The sequence below is a fragment of the Erigeron canadensis genome, chromosome 9 (assembly GCF_010389155.1).
Source record: "Erigeron canadensis isolate Cc75 chromosome 9, C_canadensis_v1, whole genome shotgun sequence".
Taxonomy (NCBI): domain Eukaryota; kingdom Viridiplantae; phylum Streptophyta; class Magnoliopsida; order Asterales; family Asteraceae; genus Erigeron; species Erigeron canadensis.
In genome coordinates this window covers 37533004-37551705 of record NC_057769.1, presented here as the reverse complement: position 1 = coordinate 37551705, position 18702 = coordinate 37533004, and the positions used below count along the sequence as shown (strand labels likewise).

General features: G+C 35.0%; 5 protein-coding genes across 5 annotated transcripts; 2 read left to right on the top strand and 3 right to left on the bottom strand.

Annotated features, from left to right (window-relative positions):
* Positions 1-49: 49 nt before the first annotated feature.
* On the bottom strand, positions 50-3346 carry LOC122581862. The gene is made up of 3 exons (XM_043754172.1): positions 1212-3346; positions 928-1119; positions 50-785 (listed from the first exon to the last, which is right to left on the bottom strand). The coding sequence occupies exons 1-3, from the start codon at positions 3290-3292 to the stop codon at positions 254-256; spliced, it is 2805 nt and encodes a 934-aa protein (XP_043610107.1). The 5' UTR covers positions 3293-3346; the 3' UTR covers positions 50-253.
* Positions 3347-9439: 6093 nt separating this feature from the next.
* LOC122583968 (O-acetylstemmadenine oxidase-like) lies at positions 9440-11205 on the top strand. Its single transcript, XM_043756339.1, has one exon. It carries the CDS (start codon positions 9468-9470, stop codon positions 11091-11093), a length of 1626 nt encoding a protein of 541 aa, XP_043612274.1. The 5' UTR covers positions 9440-9467; the 3' UTR covers positions 11094-11205.
* Positions 11206-11237: 32 nt separating this feature from the next.
* LOC122583967 (pentatricopeptide repeat-containing protein At4g21065-like) lies at positions 11238-13557 on the top strand. Its single transcript, XM_043756338.1, has 2 exons — positions 11238-13066; positions 13202-13557. Exon 1 carries the CDS (start codon positions 11263-11265, stop codon positions 13042-13044), a length of 1782 nt encoding a protein of 593 aa, XP_043612273.1. The 5' UTR covers positions 11238-11262; the 3' UTR covers positions 13045-13066; positions 13202-13557.
* LOC122583969 (berberine bridge enzyme-like 15) lies at positions 13183-14827 on the bottom strand. The gene has a single exon (XM_043756340.1). It carries the CDS (start codon positions 14825-14827, stop codon positions 13271-13273), a length of 1557 nt encoding a protein of 518 aa, XP_043612275.1. The 3' UTR covers positions 13183-13270.
* Positions 14828-16816: 1989 nt separating this feature from the next.
* On the bottom strand, positions 16817-18570 carry LOC122582499 (berberine bridge enzyme-like 8). The gene has a single exon (XM_043754902.1). It carries the CDS (start codon positions 18547-18549, stop codon positions 16951-16953), a length of 1599 nt encoding a protein of 532 aa, XP_043610837.1. The 5' UTR covers positions 18550-18570; the 3' UTR covers positions 16817-16950.
* Positions 18571-18702: the final 132 nt, after the last annotated feature.

The following is an 18702-nucleotide window of genomic DNA, read 5'->3' as shown; positions in this document are numbered from 1 at the left end:
TCATGCGACATGCGTTATGAAATGGTAATTAAGACAGACAGAAAGACAATGGTTAAAATAGCGATCAGGCCATCATCATCATCAAATATTTATATGTTTTCTAATTATAACAACACTTATCATTGGCTTATACGTACTACAATGGAATTATAAGTGCAGACTTTGACTTTACAAAAAATAGAGAAAAACAAGTCAATAAACAAATTAGTACTATATAAAAAAGGTCAGGATTCATATGTCGTCAGTTATTGGTTCATCTGTCATCTTGAAATAATGCCTTGGATACAGGATTACTACAAGGCATACTCCTATCACCTTTCTCTTGTCCAGAACCGATCAATGGAGTCTCACAAACAACACTATAACTAACCCTCCGCTGTTTCTTCCTTTTGGATTCCACTTTCACTTTCATGGACGTCTTTGGCTGCTTGGGAGCCCAAACCCTCTGCAAATCAGGCATTCGGCTCGTGAAAGATACAAACCTTCTGGCCCTTTCTCTCCTCTCACGAGCCTCGTTTAACTTGCGTGAATGATCATCTTTTGCACGTTCTTCATGACTTGTGTCTACCTTTTCAAGTGGATGGGAAGGTTCATCCTCTAAACATAATGAATCTTTAATCCTCTTACTTGCTGTTACATCTTGTCTATCGTATTTATCTCTCCAAGAATGATTGCTATCCTCGCTGTTGAACATGAGAGCTTGAACTTCATCTTCTTCACCAAATGGCAAAAGGTCCATTTGATCATATATTTGGTCCACCACATCTCCAAGATTCTGTGAATACCTGAAAATTTGTACTTACATTTTCATTTCACAGAATTCATAATGCCAATGGTACCTTTTTTTATATGTCAAATGATCAATGGGCTATAACTGGTTACAGAAAATTTTTAAAATACACTTTTTTTATATGTAAATATGTGTACCTCGATTTTATCTTTCTCTCAACATAATCATAAAGACTCAAGTCACCATGAAAGCCTCCTTCCACAAGGTACTGTATGATCTCCAAAAGCGAGCAAATTTGTTTCACAAGTTTCATCTTCATAAACCCTGTGATGCTTCCTGCATATTCTGACTGAAGTATCTCAAACCGAAGCAAAACTTGTAACTCATATCTTGATTATATTAAGGAAAAGGTTAGGATAAATGAAAGTATACTATTTAAGATACACATAAAACTAAATGCATATGACAAAATGAAGGATACTCTCGAACTATGTATTCTGAAGTAGAACCCGTATTATCATCAGTTTGTTCCTTCATATGTTTGGGATCACATAGCAATAATTTAATGATTTCAGAAACTTGCATAGTACAAGACTCGGATTGATTTTCTATTATTTCATGCTTTTGACGTAACCAATAAATGGACGAGCGTACAAGTCTCTCCGCCAAGACCTTCAAATCCACTCCATCAGATTCAAGCACATCCTGAATCATCTTAGGTAAATTACTGAAAAATGCTTCTGATGTTCCAGAACATGATGCAAAAGCATCATCATCCAGAATTCTCGACTGATCAGAGCAAATAGGCATTGACAAACACTCATCACCTTCTTGGTAGCTTGCAGCTAAATTTTCGTTAGTATCGGTGTCTTTCTGATGATATGAATCTGAAACCCTTTGGCGTGATCCATGTGACATCTTCTCGTGAGACAAGGTGTGGTTTTTCACTTGGTTCATCCAGCATTTCAGAAACTTCAACTTCTTTGACCTTTTTAAGAAATTTGCAAAGTAAACCTCAGCTAAATCCAAATCCAAACACTCATAAGCAGCCTTGCAAAAAGAGCTCCAGGTGAGATCACGATATGCATGCTTTTTCATCTTTCTTCTTTTTCCATCACTTTGATGAACATATTTGCCCGATGTACTGACCTTTCTAAAATCAGTGTCACCTTGAGGACCAGTCTCATTTATGAAAAGATTTAATCCACCAGCCTTTTCAATAGAATGATGGTTATTATCAACAAGCATAAGGACAGCAGAATGAATCGTGAATGGTTTGAGAATCCCCGTGTAAGAATCTCCTTTACTATTCGATAAAGATACCAAAGCACAGTAACCTTCATTACATAGAAAACCAAGAAAAATCTGCCAAATTGGAACACCATGTTTCTCAAATGGCTCAAAATTCCCACCTGCAAGTAGTTCGAGAACCATAGCGGCAAAAAAACTATCTAAGCCATCCTTCCCTTTTTTCCCGGACACCACAGTTTGAACTAAGAAAGATTGCGAGGAAAATTCTGTAAACCTTTCACACTCGGTATACTTGCTAACACCCATGACATGCATCTTCACACATCCATCATTCAAGCCAACCGTAAACTTGTCTACAAATCCAACATCCTTCCCGACTTCACTTATTGTAGCCGTATTAGACGACACCCTCACACTCAAAAGTTCAATGTCACAACATTTACACTCTAACGGCTTACCACTGACATCCAAAATCTCAAGACTCAGCTGCCCACGTATCCTCTTACTTAACCTACTACATTCATCTATAACCTTACTCGACATCACAATACTCGGATACACCAACCCAAACGACACAAGTGCAGACCCTAAAACAATCATATCGGTCGAACAAAACCCCCATCCGAATTTCCTAATCTCATCCCCAATCACATCACACTTTCCTACTCCATTAACGTGTTTACAACTTCCCACATCAATCCAACAGAAATGTATATCTTTTCTATCAAACAAATCATTCACAACACGAAAACTATCACGAAAATTAGCTCGATAAAGGTCCAAATTGTGAACACAGTCATCATTCACATCAAAACACAAGTAGTCGGCTAAGGCATCGACGGAATTACAAACAGGGGACAATAATATTATCAAATTATTATTAGTCTGATTACCTGAAGACACGTCACCATCATGACCGTCGATATCCAACTGCCAGTGATACTCATTCCCCAGCTGCAGCAACGAACTAACCGTATTAGAACAGCTCGGAGACGAATACGAGGATTCTCCGGAAATGGAATGGAGGGATTTGGAGAGGGAAAGGAGGGTCTGGGAAGGGGAATCGAAGGAGAGGGAAAGAGAATTGTGATCGGGGAGGATGCGACGGAGGGCGGTGGCGGAACGGAGAGGGGAGAGGGAAGATATGAAGAATTTGAAGGAAAAAAGGGAATCAAAACATAAAATGCGTTTTGAAAGGGTGAGAACTGAATTGATGTAATCAGGGATTTGTAGTAGTACAGGGTTAAGGTCAATCAGAAGGAGAATTCGTTTTGGTTTATTATTAGCGATAATAATTGGGGAGGAAGACATTTGATTCCAGAATTATTATTATTATTAGGGTTAGGGTTTTGAGAATTGGGGGAAAATAAGATCTATCTATCTATCTATCTGGTGGGTGGAGATAAGATATCATAATAATAATAATAAATTGAATAAGGAACAAGTGGGAGCGGGAATTTGGAAATGGCGGGAGAGAGAGAGAGGATATTTATTTCCCATTTGTTTTTTTTGAATCTCAATCAGTCGCCGGCAGTTTATATTTTACTGTATCCTCTCTTACTTCGGCCCGTTCCCGTTATTGTAAGTTTGTAACCTATAATCGTTAAGGTTTAAAACTTTAAATCACATCTGACTATCTGTGAGGTAAAGTATATTAAATGGTTGTTCTAATCTTATCATAAAATTCAGACGTCAAATTTTAATATTTCTTTATTTATTTATGTAAGTGAAACTCTTAAAGCTTCATTTAACATTTTTCTTTATTTAATTACAAACATTTTACAATTTAGATAAACAAAATCACAGCATTATCAAGGTGGTAAAGGTCTGTTTGTATTTTTAACCATTAAGTGACTATATCGTTAAATAATGTTTATACGTAACAAGTTAATACAGGTTTTCTTATTAAGTTAAAAGCAAACAATTATGATTGGCTTATTGTATTAAGTATTTTTTTTATTAAGTCCATTAACTTATAAACAAACAGGACGTTATATTTCCATCTGGAATGTCGCTATTACACCCCGACAACTATGTCATGGTTGCCCCAACTGAAAAACGTCAAAAAGTAGTGATTTGATCGGTGTTAACCCCACTTGATATATACTCGTATATTTTTTAGCGGTTATTTATCTTTTAGAATTTGTGATGCATATGTAGATGATATATAGTTCAACCGTTAAACCAAACATGCTATATATCTTTGAAAAAATATATATTTTATCTTGATTATCATATAATATGTCTTACTTTTTATAAAAGTTATACTCTTCTCAATACACGTTTGGAATTTATCTTAAATTGTTTCCTACAAGTCGAAGACTTGAAGCTAGATAACCATATTTTCGGAAAATCAATATAATGAGCACTAGTAGTATAAATCAAGACTAGATGTACGTCTTCACAATACGGCAATGATAGAGACAACATAGGCGGTAATTGTGACGGCGAGTACTATTTTTTTAATTTAGAAAAGTTAACATAGTTATTATAGGATTTAAGAGATAGACAATTTTTTAATATTTAATATATAATGAATAAATAATTAGGCTCTCATGTTTTTTATAATTTAAAAAATTATCGAGAGGGATTTAATCCAAGTTGGGTGTATAACAACACCACATTCACTTCTCCCATAAATTATTTAACCAAGAACTTTTTTGGTAGACTATATGTTTGAGTTGTTAAGGGGGAAAAAAAGGTGTGTGTGAGATTGGTGGGGAATGGTTTATAAGGGTCAATGGTGTAGTTAGCAAGTTTTATCGACTAACATCGGCTTTTTAGTAAAGTTATAGCATATGTATCGGCAAGTTGGATCAATTAGTTTTGGCCGACGCTAGTGAACGTTGGTGCTGCCAAAAGATACGGAAAGATATGTGGGACCCCCAACATAAGAAAAATGTGGCAGCATCCACATTATTCGGTTACTTTTGGCATTACTCCCTCATATTTTGCAATAAATTAGTGGATTTTGACAAGAAATTGAGAGGATACGTGACACATTTCTATTGGCTTAAAAATTAGCCAAAACTTGAAAAATCTTTGCCCCTAACAAAATATAAAATAATGATTGCTAGTATAATTGCCTAATTTAATCCCTTCTATTATGTCTAAACAAACATTTATAATTGGCTCCTTTTGTATTCTGTCCAAAAAAAAAAAAATGAAACATTTAGAAATCTTTGGTGAAGTGTTTAAAAACCTCGTTTCTTAAATATCATTGGAGGTTATCTAAACTTTGGAATTTGTTACAATATAATCATATAAGCAATCATGGACATGGTTGCAATGTCTATTTTCTTGTTCGTTATTCCCAGTTATGAACTTATGATTCCCTGGCTCAATTTAGCATGGTAGGCCTATTTCTGTCTTGTGTAAGATTGGGTTGTGCAAAATATGAAAAGATCAAACTATGATTTATTAGGTCTGGTAGTCTTCCTCATTTCCTCTTACAATAATAAATTTCCAAACTCTTCCATCAATTTTCGTACTATACTACTATTCGCTTCTATTTTCAAAAGATCATGTTGTATTTACTTCAGCAAGGTAGTTTAATTTTTCCTTTTTATAGAAATTTCCTCCAAAAATATATTATCAGAGTGTAGTAAAACACTACCCATGACCCAACCACTTCATTAGTTATTACTGGGAAGTGATATTCGTACTACAGAATTTAATAAATTTAACACTGTTATGCATTACACACTTGTACAGTATGCTATAAAACATATACAGTAGGAGAGTGATATATCTACATCAATTTTTAGCCAACTACAACAATCGCATATATTTTACAGCACAGTGTACAACTGTTTAATGCATGGATTGTTGTGAATGGCTAAATTTAGTTGTAGATATATCACTTCGTAAGGTAAATTCATCGAAACTTGTGCTTCCCTATTAGTTTGGGCCATTCCAAAATTTATACCCTTCACACATCCTTACCTAGAACTAATTTTGTTGCTCCTATTAGTACAAAGATCCTATATTAGATGCTAACGTGGGTCCTAAAAGACCAAATTTTGTTGTAGTGTAAAACGAACATGAAGAATTTTGGAGAACTTTGTTTCGTATTTTCCCTGATCTAATAAAAGGAAGAGAAAATGATCTCAATATCCAATTTTTCTAAAAAATATATCAATATACTTAAGTTTTTTTGGATTTTCACAAAATACCCAACAAAATCGTAATAATTTTCAAAAATCGCAATGAGATTCATAAAATCACAATAAGATTCCCAAATTCGCAATGAGATTATATAAAATCGCAATGAGATTCCCAAAATCGCATAAAGATTTAACATAATCGCATAAAGATTTTATAAATCTTGTAAAGATTTTGTAACATTCAAAGTTCTTTATGAGATTCTAAGTTCTTTATGCGATTCTGAAAATCTTTATGCGATTTTCAATGTATTTTATGAGATTTTTAAAGTTCTTTATGAGATTTTCAAAGTTCTTTATGCGATTTTCAATGTTCTTTATGCGATTTTCATCATCTTTATGCGATTTTCATAATCTTATTGCAATTTTTCAAACTTATTGCGATTTTTGTGAGTATTTTGTGATAATCTAAAAAAACTTGGGTAAATTGATAAACTTTTATAAAAAATTAGGTATTGAGGTTATTTTTTCTAAAAAGGAATACATTTACATTGATATCTTTACAACAATAACTTTTTTGAGGCAATTTTCTTACTCTCTTTCACTTCTCGGTGTTGAAGACGAAAGGCATTGTTTTCAATTTAGTTCGCCCTTTTTCCTTTTAAGAGCCAACAGATTTGTCTTCAAACGACTTCTTAAATAGTCTAAGGGGGAGGGAGCCGAACCCTTTAACCTTTTCATCTTCTTTCAAATAACCAATCAAATTACTCCACCTCATTTCAACCTTCCAACCTTTTTTCAACCTTTTTTTAGTGGCAACCGAAACTCCCAACCTTTTTTTCACATTTTAATAATTTATCCTTAACATTATAAACTTTACATAACTAACCCTTTTTAATTTATATCTTTTATTAATAACCAAATACATTACATAACACTTAAAAACACACACGTACGTAATAAAAACACACAATGCATAACTTAAAAATAACATAACTACTCTTCATTCTCATCATCGTTGATTGAGATATTTCCTCTCCTTCATAAATCATTTTATTCCTCTAATTCATTCAAAATCTTTTATCTCAAGAACCGTACATCGATAAATCATAAAAACTATATGGGTGTTCTTAAAATTTCATGCTTTTTCATTAGAGATGTCATTCGATATACCTTCGACGAATTTTAAATTCGAGGTCGAAGCCCGTCAGATAGATCACCTCCATCACCGTCATAATGCGCGAGTACCTTTCTCTCGTCAAACAAAATTACTTCAAGTCTTCAACCACTGTTGTTGAACTTTGGTAAATGATGACATAAGTTCTGAAACTAATTTTTTATTTACCAAGCATTATTACGGTTGTGTTGTTTTTTAGAGAAAAAACAAAAAGTGGTCCCGCTTATATTGTTTGCTTTCAATTTGCTTTCATGCTGATATCGTTTATTTTATACATATTTATTTTACATATTTATTTTATATGATATCGTCTTTTTTATGTTTGAATTATGGTCATTTCATAAAATTTTATACTTAATATGTAATTTATTTGCTTGAAGGTCTATGTGCTAAATGAAGAGTTTTTGTGAAGATAAATATTTGAGCCGAAAAGATGTAGAACAAAAGAAGACGTGAACAAAAATATCACGTACGGGCTTGGGCGCTTGGCTAGGAAATAAACTAGTCTATACACTTGATGGCTTAATCTTCACATGGACATCAAGCCCAAAATAAATGGAGCCCATACTTGGGTAATAAGTCAAGATGCTTACAACAACATAAAAAATAAAATAAAAGATAATATATATCATTGATCATTTAATTGGGGAGAATTAGACATGAAGTTGGAGACTTGGAGGTCGGTGAGTGTGGGGCGTGAGGTGCTTAAACGAATAACTGAATTACGTGTTGCACAAATCGTGTGTAAGCATTTGCAACCCAGCACATCGTAGTGTTTTGGATGACCTTTTCCCTAAAAGAGCCATGGAAAGGTCAAATTAAGTAAATGTATACCATTTTTCCATATTAGAAAGCATAAGTGCCATTTACTTCAATCAAAGAAACAGAAAATACGAAGCCAAGCGTAAAAGTGTTCACCTGGATATATACCAACATATATGGTTACACAAGTATTAAGTCGTAATTGGACGACTACAAATATGACACGAGGCCGATACTCTGACTTTAAAGAATTACACCCATGATAAATCAAAAAGCTCACATGTTAAGACCACCAATTTCAAACTTTTAAAGCAAAATAAAAATAAAAGAAAAAAAAAAGAAAAAACGGCAAAAACTACCTTGACGACAGGCTGGCTCTAATACCCTACAAGCATTAGAATGAGCCGTGAAAAAAAGTCACTTGGTTAAGAGCAACAATTCAACAAATTTGACTCGAAGAGTTAAAAACCGAAAGTCCAAAACACAGGCATAACAATAAAGTCTTAACCACCTATCAAAATATTTTTAATAAAGTTATTTACGACATACATCCTTTAACTTTTTAAATAACTACATTATCCTTATCTACACCAATTATATTTACATTAATAACCACATCATCAACGTCGCCGCCACCCATCACCCCCATTACAGCTACCTGCCCATCACCGCCGTTACATTGTGTAGGTACCTGTCTAAGTTCACTCATAAATTAGGTTAAAATCGTCAAATGTAACATACTTTCAGAAAATAATATATATTTTTAATTAGAATAGTATATATATCTTTCTATCCAGAAAAATAATCGTCTAAGTATTATATTTTTTTCATAAACAATTATGATAAAAATATTTTTAAATATTAATACTAACATTTTAAGCGGAATATATTTATATTTAACTTTACACCACCAAAAATATAACGTCATATTTTTAATACAAAACGTTTTTTAAACAATTATATTTTAATATGTCAATATTATAACTATTACAAATAAAAACTTAATATGCTTATTGTTTATATTATGTGGAAAATAATAACCAACTCCAATTAAGTGGGTTGGTCAGGGGTATATTCTACATCCATTATGTGGGATCCGGAGGTGAGTTTTTTCTAAGGTCTCGGGTTCAAATCTTGTGTATCTCAAGGTATTATGGTGGTTAAATTTACCTCCAACGCGTCTGAATTGAAACTAACTTTAAATAATAATAATAATAATAATAATAATAATAAATGTGGAAAATAATCCATAGAAAATAATAAGGTGATGCCCAGCAAATGAACACCTAGATATGTTCAAAAAAAAAAAATGAACACCTAGTAGATATGATATAACATCAATAATTCAATAAATATTATAATATTTAAAGTATTTATTTTTCATGTTTCCAGGTAGTATCTTTGTATAATATTATATACCCCATTTTAGGTGAATTGAGAAAACATGGAGCTGGATATTATCATGAGCAAGTTTGTACCATGTCTTCTAGGAATTCTTATGGCTTTGTTATCTTCATCTTTAACAGATTCACAATTAGTTGGAAATTTTCTCCAGTGCCTGTCTCAAAACTCAAATGTAACAGATTATGTCTTCATTCAAGAAAACACAAAATACACATCTGTTCTTGAGTCAACCATTATAAATCTTAGATATGCCACAACTACTACCACCCCAAAACCATTTGCTGTAATCACAGCCTTGTCACACTCACACGTACAATCTGTAATACTTTGTTCCAAAAGTTTCGGTCTAAGAATCCGAATTCGAAGTGGCGGGCATGACTATGCAGGTGTTTCATACACTTCATATGACCATGTCCCTTTTGTTGTTCTAGACCTTCAACAACTACGGTCCATAACTATCGACTCGGCTGACAAGAGTGCCTGGGTTGAATCTGGTGCAACAGTTGGGGAACTGTATTATTGGGCGTCCCGGGCTAGTCAAAACTTTGGATTTCCAGCTGGGATTTGCCCAACTGTTGGGGTTGGTGGCCACTTTAGTGGAGGGGGGCTGGGTACGATGGTGAGAAAGTATGGACTAGCGGCTGATAATGTGATTGATGCCAAGATTGTTGATGTCAACGGGCGACTTCTTGATAGAAATTCCATGGGGGAAGATCTGTTTTGGGCTATCAGAGGAGGCGGAGGTGGAAGTTTTGGTGTCGTGTTAGCTTGGAAGGTGAATCTTGTTTACGTTCCTGAGAAAGTTTCGGTTTTTAGTGTTTCCAAGACTATAGAACAAGGAGGTTCGAGTCTTTTTAATAAGTGGCAGTACATTGGGCACGATTTGAGCCAAGAATTGTTCATTAGAGTTATAATACAGCCGGCTTTAAATGAGGCAGGGAGCAGAAGTATGCAATTCACATTCAATTCGATGTTTCTTGGAAGTGTTGATCAACACGTTGAAACCGTAACAGATGGCTTCCCTGAACTGGGATTACAGAAACAGGACTGCACTGGAATGAGCTGGATTGAGTCGATACTCTATTTTGACAATCATCCAAAAGAAGAAAGCATTGATATCCTTAGGGATAGGATTTCAGAGTCCAAAAGCATCTTCAATGGTAAATCCGACTACGTGACAGAAGCAATACCCGAAGAAGCATTGGACGAGGTATGGAAATGGTGTTTGGAAATAGACAATCCGATGATCCTTATAATGGAACCACACGGTGGAAAAATGGATGAAATCGAAGAAACAGAAACTCCATACCCTTACAGAAAAGGGTATTTGTATAACATACAATATTTTGACAGATGGGATAGCATTGAATCATCAGAAGAGCATATAAGCTGGATGACAAGGATTTACGAGAATATGACACCGTATGTTTCAAGGAACCCGAGGGCTGCTTATGTCAACTACAGAGATTTGGACCTAGGTACAAATGATAACACGGAAGCCATGATATGGGGAAGCAAGTACTTTAGGGGAAATTTCAAGAGATTGGCAATGGTGAAAGGAGCGGTTGATCCAGACAACTTCTTCTGTTTCGAGCAGAGCATCCCACCTCTTCTTCTAGGTATAAGTAAAGGGACCGGCAACAATGGTTCTTACCAAAGCTTGTAGTAAAGTTATGTGTTGTGAGACCATGGATCTTATACGTACGTATTTGTATAGTCGATTGTTTTTATATATTTATTGAATAGTGAAACATTAATTATAAGTCATTTTGGGTCAATTCTGTTGTTATTATAAGTCATTTTGGGTCATTTTATTTTATCTTAAATTTGAACCAATGAGTTTCCCACCCACCAAAATCTTGATCAATCCAAGAGCAGCCGAACAACAATGCTTAACCCTCCTACAAACATGCACCACACTCTTAAACCTCACCAAAGTCCACACCCACATTCTCAAATTAGGCCTAGTAAACAACACATTTGTCCTTACCAAATTCACACAGACTTCATCTGACCTCAATGCCATCCACTACACCAGTTCAAACATCTTGTTTGGCCCATTCTCTAAACCCCATTTATATGACACGTTTCTCTACAACACCATCATTAGAGCATATGCGCAAACCCTTGAATATAAGACTAATGCTATAGATATATATAAAAACATGATTTCTTATGATATAATGCCTAATAAATTCACATACCCTTTTGTTTTAAAAGCTTGTGCTGGTGTTGGGAGGTTGCGGGTTGGCCAATCCGTCCATTGTAGTGTTGTTAAGTTTGGGTTTGATGAGGATGTACATGTGCTGAATACCATGGTTCATATGTACTGTTGTTGCGGGTGTGTGGGGAGTGCGCGCTATGTGTTTGATGAAATGCCTAAGTGGGACTCTGTATCGTGGAGTGCGATGATTGGTGGGTATGCGCGGATTGGGATGTCGACGAATGCTGTTGAGTTGTTTAGGGAAATGCAGATTGCTAAGGTGAGGCCTGATGAGATTACTATGGTTGCTGTTTTGTCTGCTTGTAGTGATTTAGGTGCTTTAGAGCTTGGGAATTGGATCGAGAGGTCCGTCGAAAGGGAAAAGATTTCGAAAACTATGCAGCTTTGTAATGCTTTGATTGATATGTTTGCGAAATGTGGTGATGTTGATAAGGCTTTGAGGTTGTTTAGAAGTTTGGATAGGGCAACGATCGTTTCTTGGACTTCTGTGATTGTTGGTATGGCTATGCACGGTCGTGGTTTGGAGGCTGCTTCCTTGTTTGAGGAGATGGTTAATTCAGGGGTGGTACCAGATGATGTTACTTTTATTGGGTTGCTCTCGGCTTGTAGTCATTCAGGGTTGGTTGATGAAGGTCGAAAATATTTTGATGCCATGACTCAAGAGTTTCATATCATGCCTAGAATCGAGCACTATGGTTGCATGGTTGATCTGTTTAGCCGGGCTGGACTTGTGAAAGAAGCATTAGAGTTTGTTGAGAATATGCCGATTGAGCCAAACCCGATAATCTGGAGGACATTAACCGCGGCTTGTAGACTTCATGGTGAACTAAATCTTGGTGAAAGCATTACTAAACAGTTGATTAAAAAGGAACCATTGCATGAGTCTAATTATGTTCTACTTTCTAATATATACGGGAAAATGTCTAAATGGGAAGAGAAGAACAGGGTTAGGGAAAAGATGGGAGAGAAGGGCATGCAAAAGATACCGGGGAGTACCATGATCGAGTTAGACAACAAAATATACGAGTTTGTTGCTGGTGACAGAACACATGAGTTTTATAAAGAGATCAATGAGATGATTGATGAAATGCGACGGAAGATTAAGATGGCAGGATATGTTCCTACTACATCAGAGGTGTTGCTTGATATCGGCCAAGAAGAAAGGGAAGATGCTTTGTATAGACATAGTGAAAAACTTGCCATTGCCTTTGCCCTTTTAAAGACTCCACCAGGGACTCCTATACGAATTGTGAAGAATCTACGGGTTTGTGGTGACTGTCATTCTGCAACAAAATTCATCTCTAAAATCTATAACCGGGAGATTATTGTAAGGGACAGAAACCGATTTCATTACTTCAAAGATGGTGCATGTTCATGTAAAGACTTCTGGTGAAAATTTGATGAACTTCAGCAAGGTACTAACCGTATACATTTACTTTTCAAAAGTTTCATGTATTTGTTCAAAACAACATAACTGACCAAGCACTTAAACAAATACTATAGAAAAGAACCAACATATACATGTCTACTTATCATTTCCTTCCCTTCAGGGAGGTGTTTATTACATATGCAGAACTACAACAACTAAAAGCTCGATCTTTACCAGAACCCTGATCTAGTTAGTTCGGTTTTCTGATTAATGGTGGAATGCTCTGCTCAAAATGGAAGAAGTTTTCTGGATCAACCACACCCTTCACCATTGCCAGCCTTCTGAAGTTGTTTCTAAAGTACCTGCTCCCCCATTTCATGGCTTCCGAATAACTTGTGTTATTTGCATTGGCATGTTTACCTAAATCCAAATCCCTGTAGTTCACATAAGCTCCCCTTGGATTCTTAGATACATATGGTGTCATATTTTCATATATCCTTCTCATCCAACTTATATGCTTTTCTGATACTTCACTGCTTCCATCTTCCCATTTCTGAAAGTATTGTATGTTATACAAATATCCTTTTCTATGAGGGTAAGGAATTCTTGTGTCTTCAATCTCATTCATCTTTCCACCATGGGGTTCCATTATAAGAATCGGTTGGTCATCCTCTAAACACCATCTCCATATCTCTCCCAAATTTTTTTCAGGAATTGGTGTGTTCACATAGTCTGATTTACCACTAAAATAGCTTTTAGACTCGGGTTTTCTATCTTTAAGAACATCGACTCCTTGTCCTTGATAATTGGCATGATAGAGTACCGATTCAATCCAACTCATTTCACTGCAGTCCTTCTCCTGTAACCCCAATTCAGGGAAGCTATCTTTTACCGTTTTAATGAGCTGATCTTTAGTTCCAAGAAACATAGAGCTGAACAGATACTGAATTGTTCTTTTCCCATTATAAGCTGAAATAGGTTGTATTATAGCTCTAATGAACAAATCCTGACTTAAATTGTGTCCTACGTACTGCCACTTATTAAAAAGACTCGAACCTCCTTCATCTAAAGTCTTGGAAAGACGAAAGACGGTAACTTTTTCAGGAACATAAACAAGATTTACCTTCCAGGCAACTACAACACCAAAACTTCCACCACCACTTCCTCTAATTGCCCAAAATAGATCTTCTCCCATAGATTTTCTATCGAGAAGTCGCCCTTTAACATCAATAATCCTAGCATCAACAGCATTATCAGCTGCTAGACCGTACTTTCTTACCATAGCACCAAAACCCCCTCCACTAAGGTGCCCACCAATCCCTACAGTTGGGCAAAACCCAGCTGGGAATCCTAGATTTTGACTTTCTCTAGATACCCAGTAATACAATTCACCAAGAGTCGCTCCGGATTCAACCCATGCAGTCTTTTGACCCAGGTCTACTTTTATGGACCGCAGCTCTTTAAGGTCAAGAACAACAAAAGGGGATTGGTCATATGAAGTGTATGAAACTCCTGCATAGTCATGACCACCACTTCGGATTCTGATGCGATATCCGAACTTTTTGGAACAAGTTACAGCAGATTGGACGTGAGAATATGTCAAGGGTGTGATCACAGCTAATGGTTTAGGATTTTTAGAGGTTGAAAATCTAAGGTTTATGGTGGATGACTGCAGAACAGATGCATATTTTGTGTGTTGTTGGGTGAACACAAATTCTGATGGTGTGGTCTTTGCATCTTTAGTGAGGCATTGAAGAAATTTATTATCTGCTGGTTGTTGTGAAAAGGCCGAAGAGAATAAAACCATAAGAACCCCTAAGAGACATATTGACAGAAATTTAGTGTTAATACTCAAGTTCATATTTGCTTCTAAGCTATATATATATATATTGTTAGTTTTTCGTTTAATTTCTGCAGTTCTGCAAACTAAGGTGGTATATATAGCCAATGACCGTCACCCTCGTCCAAATAATATTACTAATATATGCTTATTCGGTAGCTTAATTGGCGAACCTTCATAGTTCATATGCATATAGTCAGTACTGAATGATTATATAGTTATCCCCTCTAGCATCTATAATTGGAAATTTTGGCCAAATATAAATAAATTGGTTTTGAAAAGTTCAACCTTGATGATGTGTTGTTGTGTTAAGTTGTATGCTGGACATCGTTTTTGTCCTAAACAAATGTATGAACTCCATTTATTTCTTTTGAACAGATGGTCCTTTATATTTTCATTTTTTTAAAGAAAATACTCGTATACATATACAGAATACAATAGTCAACACTGTCTTTTTTTGAATGCATGGCATCAATGTAAATTTACCAACCAACTTTCCCTTTAGATTAAGGAGTTGCGGATAAAATGATTTATGAAAGAGAGAAAAAAAATATGATTGGTTGAGATTTGAAGAGAGAGAAAGGATATTATAGTTATTTTAAGTAAATATAGAATAGATGAGAGAGACATTTTGAGGAAGTATTTAAAATTAATATTAAAAATTTAAGTTAAATGTTAAAATCTAGAGAAAATTTGCTTTATAATATTATATAGATGATGATTTGTATACGACTATAGAAAAGATGTATATTGTGGTTGATGACCGAAAACAAATTCCAAATTTCTGAGTCACATTGTACCCCATTTGAATCTATAAATTAACATGAAAATAATTTGTTATATAAGTGGTTGTTTTAAAAATGGAAAAAGATTAATTTTTTTTAAAGTATTAGCCTATTAAGTTTCATCTTATCATCAAATTATTTGATACGTATAATTCATTTATTATTATTTTTCATTCTTTTTTATATGTTTAAGAAGATTGTCAGGTTGATCTCTTTTACTTAAAAGATGTATCATCACTCTTTGAAAATATATGCTGAAAATATGTAATAAAATCACATCATTAGAACCCATATGAGTAATAGTACTTATAAGTTTGGTGCTGATATTATATATTGGCTTTCATATATCGTATATTTGTATTTCTTCTAGGCTAGGCAAATACACTACTTTTAGTTTTATGGGTATAAATTTATACTGTAGTATATATAGAGTACATATATATAGAACTTGGGTCCTTGATTATGTGCCATCTGTTCACGGAAGACTAGACTGTGTGAGCTGTGACAATTGTAATTGAATATATGTCCACGTATATGGGTTGTATGCATATCAGTTCCACATGACACGTTTATGGAGAAACAAACCTGTTATAGAATAAACTTTATATTGTTCGATCAAATATGTTTCTGTTTACCATCTCTCATGCATAGTATACAAGTCGATCGGATGCTTTTTACAAAGTTTACATTGCTGAAATTTATTTCATATATATATTGTGGTTTAAAATTGTGATTTGTGTAAGAACAATTAATGTTGTAGAGAATTTTGAAAAACAACTTTAAAGAAAAAGGTTGTTTATACGGTTTGAGTATTAAAATAAAACAAGTAAAATATTTTTTTAAATAAAAATCGTTGGTGGTTAATTAAATTTTTCATGAATCAGTGTTGTGTTATATGAATAATCTTCGTACATAAGTTTTATCATGCATAATAATCTAATAATTAAAATTTTATCTTATTTATTTTACTCTAATATGAGTACTTAATTGTTCTACGATTATCTAGCCCTATATATTTATATTTTCAACTTATCTTTTTTCATCTCAAAACAATATTCATGTCATCTTACTTTGATCTTCGATCAATTTCGTGCATATGAATATACGAACCAATGCAACTTGTAATGCTATATATATTTTCATACATCTAGCTGGCTTATATATATATATATTCCCTTCAAGAACAAGTTCATTAACGTAAACGATTAACAACCATATATATATATATAAACGATTATAACAGTTTGATTTAGAGGGATATGTTAATTAGTAGTGTACGTGTACGTTGATCCCTTGATTGATTAATTAGCTCATAGTTAGAGGCGGGATGCTCTGCTCAGAATAGAAGAAATTGTCTGGATCGACCGCGGCTTTCACCATTGCCAGCTTCTTGAAATTGTTACTAAAGTACTTGCTTCCCCACCCCTTCATGGCTTCCGAGTAGCTTGTGTTATTGCGATTTTTACCTAGATCCAAGTCTCTATAGTTCACATAAGATGCCCTCGGGTTCTTTGACACATATGGTGTCATGTTTTCGTAAATCCTTCGCATCCAACTTACATGCTTTTCAGATGCTTCAATGTTGTCCCAACTGTCGAAGTATTGTATGTTATACAAATACCCTTTTCGATGAGGGTAAGGAACTCTGGTTTCCGCGATCTCGTCCATCCTTCCACCGTGTGGCTCCATTATAAGGACCGGGTTGTCTATCTCCAGAGACCATCTCCATACATCTTGTAATCTTTCTTTGGGTATCGGTTCTTTCACATAATCTGATTTACCGTTGAAGTACCTTCTGGCATCGGGTTTCCTGTCTCTAAGGACATCGATGCTTGTTCCTTTTGGATAATTGTTGAAATACAGTATGGACTGGATCCAACTCATTTCACTGACATCGTTTTCTTGTAAACCCAATTCAGGGAAACTTTGTTTAACAGTTTCAAGGAGTTTTTGGGCTCTTCCAAGAAACATGGAGTTGAACAGAACTTGAACTGTTCGTTGTCCTGCCCCGTTTGTCGTAGCTAGTATTATGGCTCTAATGAACAAATCTTTGCTTAACTTGTGTCCTACGTACTGCCATTTGTTGAAAACATCCGAACCACCTTGTTCTAAAGTCCTGGAAACACTAAAAACCGAAACCTTTTCAGGAACTTGAACAAGGTTCACCTTCCAAGCGACTACAACGCCAAAACTCCCTCCCCCGCCTCCTCTGATCGCCCAAAACAGATCTTCCCCCATGGATTTTCTATCAAGAAGTCGCCCGTTGACATCAACAATCTTGGCATCGATTACGTTATCAGCAGCTAGACCATACTTTCTTACCATAGTACCGAACCCCCCTCCACTTAGGTGCCCACCAACGCCTATCGTGGGGCAGATCCCAGCTGGGAATCCTAGATTTTTACCTTCCCGGGACACCCAATAATACAATTGGCCAATCGTTGCCCCGGACTCCACCCAAGCAGTCTTCTTACTTGACTCGATTTTTATGGACTGCAGTTCTTTAAGGTCAAGAACCACAAAAGGGACATTGTCGTCGTATGTACTAGTGTATGAAGCTCCTACATAGTCATGTCCACCGCTTCTAATTCTCATTCGATATTTGAAACGTCTGGAGCAAAGTACTACAGATTGTACATGAGAATATGTCAAGGGTGTGATTATAGCAAATGGTTTCCGAGTTTTAGAGGTTGAAAATCTGAGGTTTATGATTGTTGACTCAAGAACAGATGAAAATTTTGTGTTTTGTTGGGTGAACACAAAATCTGTGTTTGTACTGTTTGAGTTCTGAGAGAGACATTGAAGAAAATTATCATCCAATGAATTTGAAAATGATGAGGAGAATAAGATCATAAGAACCCATATGAGAATTGGAACAACTAATTTAATATTGATGAGCTCCATATTTTGTTATTATGAGGAAGAGCTTAGTTGATAGTTTGCTTCATTTTATTCTAATAAATGAGGTGGTATTTATAGAATGATTTTTGGATGCATATTAATAAAAATAAATGTATTAAAAAAATACATAATTTTTTTCGATTTAATAGCATCAAT

Coding starts and splice junctions, on each gene's coding strand:
- LOC122581862 (XM_043754172.1), bottom strand. CDS start 3,292: ATGTCTTCCTCCCCAATTATTATCGCTAATAATAAACCAAAACGAATT. Junction 1,120..1,211: donor TCAGAATACATAGTTCGAGA/GTATCCTTCATT, acceptor AATATAATCAAG/ATATGAGTTACAAGTTTTGC. Junction 786..927: donor GAGAGAAAGATAAAATCGAG/GTACACATATTT, acceptor ACAAATTTTCAG/GTATTCACAGAATCTTGGAG.
- LOC122583968 (XM_043756339.1), top strand. CDS start 9,468: ATGGAGCTGGATATTATCATGAGCAAGTTTGTACCATGTCTTCTAGGA.
- LOC122583967 (XM_043756338.1), top strand. CDS start 11,263: ATGAGTTTCCCACCCACCAAAATCTTGATCAATCCAAGAGCAGCCGAA.
- LOC122583969 (XM_043756340.1), bottom strand. CDS start 14,827: ATGGTTTTATTCTCTTCGGCCTTTTCACAACAACCAGCAGATAATAAA.
- LOC122582499 (XM_043754902.1), bottom strand. CDS start 18,549: ATGGAGCTCATCAATATTAAATTAGTTGTTCCAATTCTCATATGGGTT.